At 42.5% G+C, this 16,382-nt stretch overlaps 1 protein-coding gene across 2 annotated transcripts in view; it reads right to left on the bottom strand.

The window, feature by feature from the left end:
- Positions 1 to 9,385: 9,385 nt before the first annotated feature.
- The window catches only part of DCPH1 (damage control phosphatase 1), a 52,593-nt gene continuing 45,596 nt past the window's right edge, over positions 9,386 to 16,382 (bottom strand). For both annotated transcript variants that reach the window (XM_006114969.5, XM_075924453.2), the window contains exons 3-5: positions 15,750 to 15,991; positions 13,668 to 13,833; positions 9,386 to 10,455 (exon numbers count right to left, since the gene is read on the bottom strand). In XM_006114969.5, the coding sequence (XP_006115031.2) occupies positions 9,688 to 10,455; positions 13,668 to 13,833; positions 15,750 to 15,991 (1,176 nt within the window). In that variant the 3' untranslated portion in view covers positions 9,386 to 9,687. The remainder of the gene's footprint in view (positions 10,456 to 13,667; positions 13,834 to 15,749; positions 15,992 to 16,382) is intronic.

The following is a 16,382-nucleotide window of genomic DNA, read 5'->3' as shown; positions in this document are numbered from 1 at the left end:
AAATAAAGGGGAATTATGACATCTCTAGATCTGCTGGCAATGCTCCTCTTAATGCAACCTAATATGCCATTAGCCTTCTTGGCTACAAAGGCACACTGTTGAGTCATATCCAGCTTCTCATCCTATAAAGGGCTCTCTTTTTTTTTTTGGCAAAGTTTCTGACCAAATGTAGTTGATTGACATTCACTTTCCTTTCCCCTACTACAGCATTTTTCTTTCTTTTATCAAGGAACACAACCCTTTCCTTATTTAGTAGTTTTTAAAAATAATCCATGGATTTAAAAAGACTAGAAATGGATCAAGGCTATTAGGGAACTTATCAGAGAAGAATCTAGATTCTATCTTAAGCTACATAAAGAAAAAGTTAAACTTCAGCCCACGTGAGAATTAGACTTCTAGGTCATTTTCACCAGAAATTGACTTTCACCTCATAAAAGTCCATTGGTAAACCTTTCTGAAACCAAGAACACTTTGCTGAAGTCTAAAATAAACCTATAATCTCTTTTCTGAAATTTAGAAAGCAGCTTTTCATTTGGACAAGATCCCAGGTCCCACTGGATAAACAATTAGTTTGGCTTTTGTTTTTAATATTTTTAATTATCTCACAGTGATGGAGGGAGTGTGGGATTTGCATGACCTCTTTTAGCCATGATTTGGACTTTTTTAAAAGCATGCCAACTTCCTTGTAAAAGGGAACTATAATTCTTATTAATAAAAAGAGTGTCCAAAACCTTTGTTCTTCCTATGGGCCTCTTTTGCTTGTTTACATTGATTGCCAGAAGTTTTGACAGGATGTTACAAACAGATTAAAAAAACCTTGGCTGACTACTAAAAATTTAGACAAAGTGGATGTATTACAAATTGGAGTTCAATCAAAAACATATATAGATACTTGTTTATGGAAATCTTATTTACTTTTTCCAGAAACCCAATAAAAATATATTCATCTTGTTAGATTTTATCTTTCAGATTATCACATTTTTTGGCCTCCACTGTAACATGCCATTATTTACAAACTGACTCTCTGGCAATAAATTGAGTTTGGTCACATCCCTTCCCTTGAACTGAAGGGGCCACAGCAAATTCATCAGATAACTTAGCTTGCTTTTCCGTAGTCTCTAAGCCACTAGCTGAGGCCTGTTCTACACATAAAACTGAGGTCAATTTAGCTCTGTTGCTCAGAGGTGTGAAAAAAAGTCACTCAGACATTATTAAGCTAACCTGTGCACCAGCGTAAACACTGCTAGATTGACGGAAGAAAAGTATGGCTTCTTGAGGGAGTGGACTTATTAAAAGGATTTTTCTGTTTTTGTAAGTGTGGGAGGTCTTCCTTGCGTGCTGGCATAACCAGCGCAGGATGGAAAGGGCTGGTCCTCTCAGCTCGAGTCAGGGCCCAACTCCCAGATAAAGGTGATAAGCTCAGATATGAGCTCTCCTTCCGTTCTCTCCTTTCCTTGATGGGACATTGGAGACCTCCCTGATTCCTTCAACTTCTCAAACAGAACTGGCAAGGGAAAACTGTTCTGATTTGAAGATGGTACAGGGGAGCCAGAGAGGGAGACGATGCTATGGTGCTGGGGCCAAGACTGACCTCTATTCTGGTGCTGGGATTGGCACTAGATCCATTAAAAGAGCCCTGCAGTGAATGTCTTTCTGTTTTGGCCTGGAGCTTAGAAGACTTGCAAATGCAGCACTGGCTGCCTATTAATTTCATTTGGCGACCCCTAGTTCTTATATTGTGGGATCACTATGAGCATTTCTCGGACATTAACACGTGCTAGGTCGGAAAGCTGCACATCATTTGGAACACTGGCCTGTTCAGGAAGCTGCATGTGAGAACTTTCTTCACGGATCAGAAGATCACCATGGTGGAAGTGGAAATGCCCACTGGGCTCCTTGGAGATACCACCTACCACTTTAAAGCCATGGTTCATGAAACCATACATGGAGAGCTTTGACAGCAGCAAGGAAGGGTTCAACAACCTGCTGAGCAGTGTGCCTTTGGCTGTTTGAAGGCTTGCTGGTGATGTTTGTACAGGAAGCTGGCCTTGGCCAATGATAACATCCCTATTGTTATCACTGCATGCTGTACCCTACATAATAGCTATGAAGGGAAGGGTGAAAGCTTTATTCAGGGCTGGAGTGTTGAGGCACAATGTCTGAAGGCTGAGTTTGAAGAACCCAAGACCAGAGCTGAGGAGCATAGTAAGGGCCATGAGTATCAGGGATGCCTTGAGACAATAATTTGATGCTGAAAGTCAGTAAAACTTGGTGCTATGCATGGGAGCGCAGTGGCTGTGTTGCAAGAGGATCACTGGTTCATGTGCTGTACTTTGCACTACAGTGGGTATAGCCTTTTCTGGGGTACAATTGTTTGCATTTAATGGAATAAAGATTTAATTGAAACACACGAATCTCATTTATTAAACATAGTAAATGTAGGACACATGAAACATCTGCACAGTGGGGGAGGCAAAAGATGAGGCATGCCCCAAGAATGTCACAGGTTTGTATATGTCCAAGTTTCATATGCAGCCACACTGTTGAAGGATGTATGGAAAACAGTTTTGGAATACCAGCTGTAAGGGAAACGGGGGAAATGATGCAGCTGCTTTATCTGTAGTGCTAGCAGCACCTCCAGCATGTCCGCTTGTAAGTCCATAATGTTTAGGAACTGCTCCGTGGTCTGCAAATGCTCCCTCCTGTCGCTGACCTTCTACTCCTTTAATTCTGTGTTTGATGTCAGTATGACTCAAGATGCCTCACAAAAGCTCCTCTCTAGTTTTTATAAGGGACGTCCATGCCCTTTTCAGATGGTCTGTAGGGGTTAGAACCTCAAACTGGCATTCCGAGGGCAGCTTTATTAAGCCAACATTGCAACATGTTACAGAGCATCCATTGTTAACACTAGAAACATTTGTCCTGTCCACATACCTAGCACTGCCTGACTGTCCCGCAGAGAGCACACAACACACAGGAATCCCATTACTAGGGCAGTAAGATAAGCCCAAGGAGCAGAGGGGCAGGAAAAAAGACCAGAAACAGCCCCAGCTATAGCCACACAAAAAAGTCCTTTGGTAGAGGTGGGCAGGAATTTTTATTCATGTCAGGAAGCAGGAGTTTTCTTTGGTGCATGGCCGTATTCTACTTTGGGCAGGTGTGGCTTGGGAAAAGCACAGTGTGTGGGGAGCGAGAAGTGAAAGTTAATGAAGGCCACTCATTTCCACAAGCCGTGTCCCCCCTGCAAGACATTTCACTGCTTAGAGTGAGTAGGAAAGCAAGGAGGGTCTTTTACTTGACTGTGGTTTCCATCCAGGACCATACACAGCTTGTCTTTGTGCAGTGATAGACTCCCCCCACACACACGCTGATGGCACGGGAGCAAGGCAATGTCAGCCTTCAGGAGTCAAATACTGCACTTAATTTGCCAGATAATTTGAGAAAGGTGGCACAGCAATGACAATTTCACTGAGGTCTGAGAGGCAGATTACCAGGAAGTAAGAGATTGTGTCAACAGTCTATTAGCTATCTGACCAAACCTCTCCTGATAAGCAGCATCACACAGAACCAAGCCTCCTTTCTGTAATCCTCTCACTCCCAGCAAGGTGCTTGTGTGCTTCCTGAGACCCAACACACACACACCAGGCACATCAATCACAGTCTGAGGGCTGCAACTAGCTTGTCTCACCAGGGATAAAAAACAGCTCCTGACTGCAAGCCTCTGCGGATGCTGAGTTTCCCTCTGGCTCTGGGTTCCTCTTCCCATCACCACATACTCCCACAACTTCCTCCTCCTGTTTTGGTCCAATGTCTGATAGCCCCCAAGGTATCCACAGGGATCTTTAGAATAAAGGTGGAGTCACCTCCAAGTATTTCATTCAACTCTTTGTAAATCCAGTAGGTTGTAGGCACAGCACCAGAGCAGCAGTTTGACTCCTGTACCTTGTGAGCGTTTCACAGCTTCTTGGAAAAAGGCAAATGTATTGCCTATCTTTTTTTTAAGGGGGGGGCGCGGACAATCCAGGGAACTACAGACCAGTCAGCCTCACCTCAGTCCATAAAAAAAAAATCATGGAGGGGATCCTCAAGGAATCCATTTTGAAGCACTTGGAAGAAAGGAAAGTGATCAGGAATAGTCAACATGGATTCACCAAGGCCAAGTCATGCCTAACCAACATGATTGCCTTCTCTATGATGGGGTAACTAGTTCTGTGGACATGGGGAAGGCAGTCACTGTGATATACCTTGACTTTAGCAAAGCTTCTGATACAGTCTCCCACGGTATTCGTGCCAGCAAGTTAAGGAAGTATGGATTGGATAAATGGACTGTAAGGTGGATAGAAATCTTGCTAGACTGTCAGGCCCAATGGGTAGCGATCAATGGCTTGATGTCTGGTGGAGGGTTGGTATCAAGAGGAGTGCCCCAAAGGTCAGTTCTAGGGCTGGTTTTGTTCAAAATCTTTATTAATGACCTGGATAAGGGGATAGATTGCACCCTCAGCAAGTTTGCAGTGACACTAAGAGGGAGAGGTAGATATGCTGGAGGGTAGAGACAGGGTCCAGAATGACCTAGACAAACTGGAGGATTGGGCCAGGAGAAATCTTGTGAGGTTCAACAAGGACGAGTGCAAAGTCCTGCACTTGGGACAGAAGAATCCCAAGCACTACAGGCTGTGGAGCAACTGACTAAGCAGCAGTACGTCAGAAAAAAACCTTAGGATTACAGTGGACAAGGGCACACCGTTGACTCGTATCCAGCTTCTCAAAGACAAGAAGGCTAATGGCATTTAGGGTTTATTAGGAGGCGCATTACCAGCAGATCTAGAGAAGTGATTATTCCCCTTTATTCAGCACTGGTGAGACCACATCTGGAGAATTGCATCCAATTCTGTGCCCCACTCCCCCCCCCCCTCCCCATCACAGAAAGGATGTGGAAATATTGGAGAGGGTCCAGCAGATATGACCTTCCCTAGCCCAGCAAAATCCCTCATCCGGGATCAGTTAGGTCCCAAGGGTGCTGGACCAGGAAGGTCCAACCTGTATTTGATTTGTCTTTTAGAAATATATTTACAATTTTTATATATTAATGTTGACTTGCTGATTTCCAGAGGCTGTGAACTGTTTGCAACATATAATTTTCCTAGAGTTTGTATGATTATAGGTAAGAGCCATTGTTGTAGGTCAAAATTCAAGAAGTATGAATTAGAGCTACCCTTGCCCATATCCTGTTAACCATGCTGGGGGTAGTCAGAAATGCCTTATTTGTTATGAAAATTCAAATGGCACGCAAGGAAAAGCCCAAGAAATTGACTGAGAAATCCCCTGTGCTGTTAGGTCATTATAATATGCAACCCTTGTTAGAATAATTACATAGATATAGTGTAAGTATACAGGAAGCATTTCCCTAAATACTGAGGGCATGTCTACATAGCAGGGCAAAACTCAAATTAAGCTACACAACTTCAGCTATGTCAACCGTGTAGCTGAAGTTGAAATAGTGCCAAAAGCCAAATTAAGCTGTCTATACAGCAGGAAGTTGAAGGAAGAGAACACTCTTCAGCTTCCCTTACTCCTTGTTAAATAGGAGTCGGAGTAAGAAGTCCTCCAGCTTGCCATCATTTTGAAATAATGGCTTGCTGTGTGGAGACACACTACGTTATTTTGGAATGATGTCAGTTACTCTGAAATAACGCTGCTGTGTAGATATACCCTGAGGTATTATAAGTATATCCCAACTCCTCATTCTATTTTGTTCCTACATTAACAAAAAAAGTTAGTGAGCTCCCCCTAGTGACATAGGCACACTAAAAGCTACATATTACAGATTAACAAACATTCAGAAAAATACTTCATAAAATACTTTGCTCCTGATAACTAAGCATATTTTTCTGTAGAAGTACTTTACTGTAATAAGAAGAGTTTATTATGACCTGGTTGCATTGGATACAACAGGTTTTTTTAGAAGTTTAATTAGTCTGCAAGCTCAATAGCAAATCAGTAAGGTTCCACTTTGTATTCAGTATTACATATAAAAAACCCTACTTTAAAATAAATGTTATGATTCAAAGAAAGTGCAAAGTCAAGCCTCCAAATTAAGACGTGACAAAATTAAGACTGCCTGTGCAATCTTAATTTGGCCTCTTTTAGTATGTAAATTATGATGGAGTTTTTAATTACATCAGTACATACAATTATTTCCATCCTACCTCATTTAGCATGCAGGATGAATTGTGTACAGGGAATGGATAAGCGTTGTCATGCTAATCATGCTCTTATCTGCTGGATTCCTGCCTCATTTGTTGCAGAAGTTGGAACTGCCTCATTCACTTCACAGGACAATGTAAGAAGAGAATGGCTGTTTTCAAGGTTTAGACAAAGTAAAATGCCACCTTGGAGAAATGGATTCTCTCACAGGTCAATGGTAACTGTGCCCTGATTATATAAAACTTCTATAAAATACTACATTTTCATTAAAAAAAAGTCAGCCCCTGGGCTTCTTAAATTGTACACCAAAAATTAGTGTACGTTAATCTCTTTGCCTTTATTCCCCATCTGTAAAATCGGAATACTACCATCTAACTTCATAGGAATTCAAACACTCATTAACATTTGAGAAGCACTCTGATGAATATTTTTATCCTCAGAGCAAGGTTTGAATAGCATTCAGTAATTAAAGCATGGGATTACATTCTGCATAATGGCAAGAATATTAAATCCAATAGGGGCTCTTCAAGTGAATACTGTCCGCTCCATGCACTGAATTGAGTAGGGTTACCATGGAAAAAATAGTATGTCATGTAAAGATTATCATAACATATGTACAAGGATGGGGGGGGGGGGGTTACAACAGTCTAGGCAGCCCTAAACGTAGCTAAGGCACTTATATAACCAGAATTACTGCAGAATCTGAGAGCTTCTTAGCACTCCTGAAAGGTAGGGAAATACCACTATTTCCATTACCCAGGAAATCTGTGAAAAGCAACAACTGGACAGAGGGTCTGACTTCCTGGTTACACCCAACCCAATGGAGAATTCTTTCTGGCATTTCCTAGCTGCCGAGTGATTCAATTTTGAACCTTAATATTCTTTCTGTAGATCATGTTTGTAATTTCCTAAGTTTTCAAAAAGCAAACTGGAAAAAAAATTCCAACCAACCTGTTGCATTACAGGAAACCCAAGTGGTCACCAGTAAATTGGGAACCTTTAGACCCACACATGTATCTGTCACTTGTAATTACAGCAGTGATAGGATGTCACCCTGTATATGCACTCTCTTCTAGAGGGAGAGGAGGCAGTTTGCACTGCTATTTGTTGACAACACAGGAATTCGAGATTTAGTCCATGTTTTGAGGAGAGTGTACAAAAATGGTTAGACCCCCATCTCCCCTCCCCCACACTAGATCCTACTCCCCTTGTCCTTCCTGTCTGTCCTTGTTCCACTTTACCCACCAGACATGCAGCTTCCTCTGAGACTGCCTGCCCCATCCTTCCTTAGGCCTAGCTTCTCACCCCTCTATATTACAATATGACCACTGACCCCACCTCACTGCATAGACAGAGCACAGGAAAGAAAATACCCCTATTCTCAGTTCCTCTTCCCAACACTTGGTTGCTGGAAGGAGGTACTCTAGGGAAATCTTGCTCCAGCAGAGGGCTGCTGTGTTGAGAATGTTCAATATTTTCTCCCCAACATTGTGGAAAGCAGCAGCACAATTTTTGCTAACATTTTCCCAAAATAGCCGAGACAGATATCCAACACAGAAATGTCAGCTGAAACAGCTATGCCTGGCAGTATTATAAGCAGATAAAATGGGGTTACAGGCAGTCCCCGAGTTACGCGGATCCGACTTATGTCGGATCTGCAGCTACGAACGGGGCCCTCTCCCTGGTCTCCAGCAGACCAGGGAGAGGAAGCAAAGCGGCGGAGCACGCGGGCAGCGGACAGCCCAGACGCGTGTCTGGGCTGTCTGCTGCCCGCGTGTTCCGCCGCTTTGCTCCACGTCCTTCTGGTCTGCAGACCAGGGGGACGGGGAGCAAAGCAGAGCAAAGCCGTGGAGTCCGAGGGCAGCAGGACAGCCACGGCGCGTCTGGGTTGTCCTGCTGCCCTCGTGCTCCGCGGCTTTGCTCTAGACGCCTGTGGTACAGCAGCTGGGGCGCTGCTGGTTGGTCCTGTAGCGCCGCTCTGGGCGCTACTGGACCAACCGGGCAGCACCCCAGCTGCTCTGCCCCAGGCGTCCTGATTCAGCCACTGCTGGTCAGTTTCAGCAGCGGCTGAATCAGGACACCTGGGGCAGAGCAGCTTGGGTGCTTCTGGGTTGGTCCAGTAGCACCGAGGAGCGGCGGCGCTGCTGGACCAACTCAGCAGCACCCCAGCTGCCCTGCCCAAGGCGTCCCCAAGTCAGCCGCTGCTGAAACTGACCAGGGGCTGACTACAGGAAGCCCCAGCCCCGGGCATCCTGGAATCAGCCTCTGATCAGTTTCAGCAGCGGCTGAATCTGGACGCCAGTTCCGACTTACATACAGATTCAACTTAAGAACAAACCTACAGTCCCTATCTTGTACGTAACCCGGGGACTGCCTGTATATCACTAAAGGAAATTTTAACTGTACGTATTGCTATTTGTGCCATGTCTACTACAAGGATTAAGGCTAAATCCTAAATGAGTTTACCATGAGATCTGCTTCCTCAATTATATTCATCTAAAATGAGGCAGGAGTGTGGTTTCACTGCTCAGTTACTCATACTAGTGCTAACTCTCATTGCACTAGTGCAAAAATAACAGCTGTGTATTGCAGTCACACAGGTATCAGCAGCAAAGACACAGTTTAGTTGTGAAAGTGAGAGTATGTGTTCTTAAGTGGACAAAAACCCCACATCTCTGGCCTGTCACAGTTATAAATAAATATTTTAAAAGATAGACTTTTATTCCCATTTCAGATTCTGGCCTTGTTAAATGGGGTAATTTCCTCATGACAGACAGCTGGCACTACTTACCTGTGTCTTACTTCTCTGCCCCAGCTGGGCATCTGAGTTTTCTTTACAGGATCATGGTCTCACTCTAAATGATCATTCTTCAACCCACTGTTGACTATACCCACTTAGTTTTTGCCATTTTGAAAGCTATTAAATTTGTGCATGTTAACCAAAGAGAAGAAAAACTTTGTCAATTTATATAAAATACTTTTTGTAAGAGACAAATTAAACAAGTTTAAAATAAGACCTCTACTGCAGTGATACAGAAAACCCAGAAGTTAGATTCATGCATTCAAAAAAAAAAAAAAAAAACGATCATGCAACATATGCCACTTGAAAATGCTAAACAGTATTGGAACAGTAAATACATGCCAAGGTGGAATCAGTTCTTAAGTAAATTGTAACCCACACTGAAAATTAATTCTCTTTACTTATTGAAAAATAAAGTATTCTTAGGACAACTGAAACCATGTTCATTTGCAATATCTGTTGACATTCTGGATGATAAACTATCTACAGTTTCATAACTTGGTGTAAAAGTAAAGTTTGTAAACAGTTGCAAAACAACTTTATCTTCTGTAAATCAGCAGTAACAAGCCACTTGCCAGAAGTAGTAAACAGGTAAATGAAAAGCCCAAAACTGAACAGCAAAAAGCACAGCTTCAGTGCAAATTAAATCTATCCTTAGGTAGCCTATCAAGCTCACAGTTGAATCACAAAGACATATCAAATTGAACTACTCCATATTTCCCAGTTATCATCCAGTCAGGCTCAGAAGTCACAAGCTGCTCACCTTGTCCAAGTTTCAAACCAACCTGAACATCAGATTTTAGTGTTCTCAAGCTACAAAGAGGTGCAGGATGAAATTTATTCAAGGCTTGGTGGAATGGAACAGTAAACTCCCATTTTCTATCACCAGTTAATTTCCTATAGTTCAGATCACCTTTAAAAATAATTAAATTCGATTTCTGCAGCTCAGTGTATAAGTCAGTAGCAACCTGAGCCATACTACAAAATTCGTGTGGCAGAGTCCAGAATATGTGATCATGGTAAACCATGACTCCTTTTCTAATACTGCCCTCCCAAGTGATCCCACACTTAGACATCCATCTATTATTAGCTGACTGCAGCTGTTTAATAGTCCAGTTAAAATCATGCTTTGTAGTATCCGAAACATACCAAGGAATACACTTCCCATGAAAATGGATTTCAGTAACTAACTTTGATGATAACAGAAAGTCAGCCAGTACCAGATCAGTAATAAGTTCAAATCCAGCATTATCCAGGACTATGTCAATTCTAGTAACTTCTTTTGGAGATCTTCTTTTCTTGATGTTTATAAGCAGTGACCAAATGCTTTCCATATCATCCACTAAGATAAAATGTTTCAAGTCATCCAGCAATTCTAGAGAATTGACTTTCTGAGAGTTGTCTTCACTAGCAGAAATAGAGAGGTCGCATTTATTCCCCCACAATGAAACCTAAAGAGAAAAAAAAGTCCACTTTGATAAATCTCATTATTCTGTAGTCTTTTGTTCTAGAGATAAAAGGGCCTGACTCCACATACATACTCCAACTCTAAAGCTCTAGCTCTCTCTCTCTATGTATATGCTGCATGGCCCCGCCAGGCTAAAAGCTTGCCTAATTTGTCGAGTCCTGTGTATATGTATATGTATTTTAGAGTGTGTCTTGTCTGTCTGTCTGTCTATCTGCAAGTCCGTTTGTTCAAGAACTCCTCCTAAACAGTAAGAGTTACTGCCACCAAATTTAGCAAAGGCAGTCCCTGGGTTACGTACAAGATAGGGACTGTAGGTTTGTTCTTAAGTTGAATCTGTACGTAAGTTGGAACTGATCAGTTTCAACAGCGGCTGAATCTGGACACCAGTTCCACTTACATACAGATTCAACATAAGAACCCCAGGCGTCCCCAAGTCAGCTGCTGCTGAAACTTATCAACAGCTGATTCCAGGAAGCCCAGGGCAGAGCAACTCTGCCTCCGGCTTCCTGTAGTCAGCCACTGGTCAGTTTCAGCAGCGGCTGACTTTGGGACGCCTGGGGCAGAGCAGCTCGGGTGCTGCTGGCTTGGTCCAGTAGCGCGGCCGCTCCTCGGCGCTACTGGACCAACCCAGCAGCACCCCAGCTGCTCTGCCCCAGGCATCCTGATTCAGCCACTGCTGAAACTGATCAGCAGCTGAATCAGGACGCCTGGCAGAGCAGCTGGGGTGCTGGTTGGTCCAGTAGCGCCAAGGAGTGGTGCTGTGGGACCAACCGGCAGTGCCCCACCTGCTCTACCACAGGCCCCCGGCTTTGCTCCACGTCTCCCTGATCTGCTGGGGGGCACTAGCTGCGTGTCCTCCCCCCCCCCAGAAGACATGGGAGACATGGAGCAAAGCGGCTGAGGACCCGGGCCGAACCGTGGCGCTTCCAGATCAGCGCCGCGGTCCGGCCCAGGTCCTCCGCCGCTCTGCTCAGCGTCTCCCTGGTCTGCAGACCAGGGAGACGCTGAACAGAGCGGCAGAGCACCCGGCCGGACCCGCAGCGCTTCCAGCTGATCTGGAAGCGGCCGCGGGTCCGGCCTCTGGTGCTCCGCCACTTTGCTCCCGTCTCCCTGGTCTGCTGGCTCCGCCAGCAGACCAGGGAGACGGGGTGCAGCTTTTCTCGCCCCGGAGAAGGCGGGCGGCAGGACCAGGCGTCCCGCTGCTCCAGTTCTCCGGGGCGAGAAATCCCCGTTCATAACTGCGGATCCGACGTAAGTCAGATCCGCGTAACTCAGGGACTGCCTGTATACAGCTTCCTCTTCTCCTAAAGCAAGGTCAGAGTTTGGCTGTGCCAGAACAGGAAACCTTGGGAAAAGGACTGTTTTCCATAAAATGAAAAGGGAGGGACTGCTGTCTGGGGGAGTAGCAATACGAGAACCACTACTGGGGACAGCAAGCCTGCAGGGGAAAGCTATCCTGCAGAGTGTCTAGTGGGGGCAGCTGTACCACCAAGGGAGTGGCCAGCAGAGCTGGGGCTCTGACATATTGCCTGTCAGCACACCAAGTAAATAGCCCCCCATGCCCTAAACACTTACCCCACCCCCCAGCCCTTGACATTTGACAACACTGCCAGGTTGGGGGGAGAAAAAAGGCCCCAGGTGGCTGGGGGACAAGAGGAGGGCTATGCTGGGGGGAAGGAGGAAGAGAGAGGAAAAAAAGACACCTGGTGGCCACCTTAGGGGAGGGAGAAAAGACCCATGCTGTATGGACCCTCCCACCCTGAGCCTCTCATCACTCCCCACCCTCACTCTCTCATACACAACCCCCCCCCCCAACCTCCTGCACCATTCACCCACATTCCCAAGATCTCTATCCTGAGTTCTGCACCCCTCACGCTGCCAGCCCCACCAGGTAAGTCTGCTATTGTTTTACACAAAGAGTTTAGAAAGATTTCTGGGAGAGAAACCAAAACAACATTATCCAATTCCAAAGAGCACCAAAAATAAACTGGAAGGAGGAAATACAAGCCTCTGTCCCATCTTTATCTAATCACAACAGATTAGATTTGGTAAACACACTGACAGAGCTAAAGAAATGTACAATATAGACAGAACTCCAAAAAGCCTTGGCAGAGTAAACATAGGACTAATAGGAGAATGAATGAGTTTTGATTACCTAGCATTTGATAAAGTTGGTTTATATTGCAAAAATATGCAAATATGCTTTTCTGAAACAGCTAGGTAGGCTGCATTGCCAAATTTTAATTTTATTAACTCTCATGGTATTTGATGTTTTCCTAAGGCCTTAGATCCTAGGGCAACAAAGTTGCGAAAAGTTCAATTTTCAGATAAATAAATAAGTTTCTATCAGGTTTGAAATTGTAAACTGAACACACTAACAATATTTTTAAATCAGGTTTTTGGAGCCTAATTCATGACCTTTGAATACCTGGGAATGGCAATACTAGGGATGTAAACAACTAGTCAACTAACCATTTAACCGATAAGTGATTGCTTATTGAGTAATGGTCCCAGTTAACTGCAACAACCAGTCTCCCTCTCTGCGCTCTGCACTTAAAACTCGGACTGGAAAGCTGGCTCAGTGCCAACCCAACTGCCACCCACCACTGCTGCTATTGATACATAGGCAGTTACACGGGATGGCAGGCAGGAGCCGGTCCATGACGGGAGCCTGCTTGCTGCCCCATGCTGTTGCCTTTGATAGGGAGGAAGCAGTGTGAGGTGGCAGGGAGCACCCTGGGAGTGAAGCTGGGAGCACAGTGGCTGCAGGCCCTGTCCCCAGGGAGCATCTAGTAACCATGTAACCACTAAATTTTAGTGGTTACACAATTATTAAAATAAATTGCTTTCTAATATTCCTAAGCAACACTGGATGTACATGAAAAAGAAGCAGGGTTTGGAACGTATAATAGACCATCAGCAGCATGGAATCAATATGATTTTTGTCAGCTACATGGCTACTCATAGGATTTTTGAATAAGATCACAAATCTAACCAGACTCATATTAATTTCACTTTAGGGCTGCTCAGATCTTTAGCTAGTAGCAGAGACATATACGTTTGCAGACTCAGCAATAAACTGCATTAGTCAATATGTGATAGGGTATTTGAAAACATAAGGGCTAGAATGTAGTGAAAGTTTAAGTTTTGCAGAACTCAAATGTTGTAACTGTGAATAAGAACTGCCAAGTTTACCTGCAGCAGCTTAAAAAACTCTCTCTGAAGTTGTTTTTCATCTAGATCCTCAATGTTTTTACGAAGTTCCTGTAAGTAAGTGCATAAGGCAATAATAGCTTGTTGGGATTCAAAGAAGCTGTGAAACTTTATTTCTTTAAATACATCGTAGTCATCAATAGGAGGACTAAAATAGAAAGAAACAGAATATTAATAGCCTTCTCATTTACTCTCATAGCAGCAGCAAAAGAGTTAAACACGACTTGGTTTCATAAATGAATGTTAAACTCAGGGTCCTACTCTGACCTTCCACAGTAACATGGCATGCTAGACTCTTACATGGCTCCAGTAACACTTACTTTTGTCTGATATTCTGTCTCATCCATTTTAGTCAACATATACAGATGTTTATCAACAGACTATATATAATGCTTGTGTCCAAATGTGTCAGTCATGATATGCCCCTTCTCCCCATCATTATATGGGATACTGTATATACATTCAGGATGCCTCAAAGAGTTTTCAATCTACAAAACACAAATTTATGAAGTACTGGAGATAAAACATCCAAGCCCACTAAGGGTGAATAACTGGCCCAGGTTTTTTTTCCCCGTGTATTTGTATTTATGGTTGTGTGTCAACTTTTCACATGGACATACCTAAACGTATTATGAAGGTAAATGTATTATGAAGGTAACGGGTTGTTTTTGTGGAAATTGTCATCTGAACCATTTCAAAAATTAGCATGCTAATTCTGTTAAACTTTATTAAAAAAAAAAAAACACACCTCAAATTTATAACTCGAATGATAAATACAATTTTTTTGACAAATGACTAAGTATACCATGCAAAAAAAACCCTGAACTTATTTTAATCAAAGATCCTCCAGGATTTTGAACTGCTGAACAAAATTTAAGTCCATCATACTATTGACTTTCCCTAAGAGATTACAAAAGAATTCTTCACTTTTGGTCTGTAGAGAGATTTAGAGAATACAATTCCAAATAACACAAAATACAATGAATAGATTCCCAAAAGTGCAACTGACATGGAAATTGACATTTTCTGATTAAGGAAAATGGCCCTTTTCTCCCATTTTTTGGAAACTAAGAACAATTTACCCACTTGAAAGATCTTTGTAGGACACAGAACAAATGAAAATTTTTAAAGCTCTTTAACACTGTGATCTTTCATTATTTGTTTCTTGCATGGGGGGAAAGCTTTTTTTTTTAAACTACATTCTCAATTCTGTGGCTTTTTTTTAAACACACAAAAAGGGTATAATTTTCAGAAGTGCTTAAGTCTCACTGAAAGTCTGAGGAACATAGGAGCCCAAATTAGACTCTTTTGAAAATTTTATCCAAAATACCAGAGGTAAGACATGTATTAATGTGTGCAATTACCATTAACCCTACTACCATCATGTTTTCATCTTTTAGGGCCTGCTACTACTGTTGAAATTAATGGGAATTTTGTCATTAACTTCAAGTGACATCTGGATTGGGCCCTTTGTTTTTAAATGAAAAAAAGTCAGCCAGTTTAACTTTTTAGCGGCAACACAAAAAAATGTTAGCTCAACCTTGCATATTATTTAATAAAAGGGAAGGAAATCAGAGTATGAATTAAGCTTTGTTCCAAAGGAAGCAGAGCCCCATTAGTACCTTAACTGGAGAAACTGTTGCTAAAACTTACAGTGGTGGAGAACATTGAAAAAAGGCTCCTGTTCTATATTTGTATGACAGATCTGCAATTTAAACTAAATCCTTTAGGAAGCATCAATAACTTTCCAATCTCAACCTAAATTACATTGCAAGAAACTGAAAATTCAGATTCAGATGTCTCAGCAAAGCGAATCACAAGAACCGAGGCAGAAAAGTGACTGACAATGTACTTCAAGGCCTTCAGCACAAAAATAATCAAAGAATGTGAAGGAATTGGAAGAGGTGGAAGAGAGGAAAAGGAAAGATGGTGAATGTTTAAAACAGAATTCTGATTTAGTTTAAGCATGCTCCATTTTATATTCTCCCCATCTTTCACCTCTCAGATGCACAAAATCAGCAGATCTATACACAGGTAACATCTCATGTTAGCATGTATACTTACTTCTGAAGTAGTGCTTCATGAATCCGGCGATACATATAGCATTCCACATATAACCAAGGGGATTGAAACCAGCTTGGCTTTTCATTCCCAGCTAATAAATTTTGTTGATATTCTAAGTATTGATTCCACAGTGGAACATCAGGGAGATTATCATCCAAAGGAACCAGTGGTTTGTCCGTTTGCAGCTCATTCCGTAACTTAGAGAGGAGGGATATAGTGTTCTTCTCTGCCTCAATGCCTTTCTGAAATAAAATGGAAAACAAGTACAGCTGTCAATCCCAGTACAACTTGCATGATTAACTCCGAAAAATTAATCACGATTAAAGAAATTATTTGCTGTTTTAATTAAACTGTTAAATAAAATACCAAGTTAAATGTATTAAATATGTTGGGATTTTTTTCTACATTTTCAAATATATTGATTTCAATTACAACACAAAATAAAAAGTAGCATTCTATTATTAAAGGAGAATAAATGGTATTTATTATTCTTTAAAGGTGAAATTAATTGTGATTAATTTTTTTCAATGCTTGACAGCCCTAAAAAGAAGTGCCCCTAGTCCAAACATAACATACTTTGTGATATGCAAAGGGAAATAAAATTTTACTGCAAAGGGAAATAAAATTTTGAAA

This window comes from Pelodiscus sinensis, chromosome 3 (genome assembly GCF_052426305.1).
Source record: "Pelodiscus sinensis isolate ZL-2025 chromosome 3, ASM5242630v1, whole genome shotgun sequence".
Lineage (NCBI taxonomy): Eukaryota > Metazoa > Chordata > Testudines > Trionychidae > Pelodiscus > Pelodiscus sinensis.
This window is presented reverse-complemented; position numbering and strand designations above follow the sequence as displayed.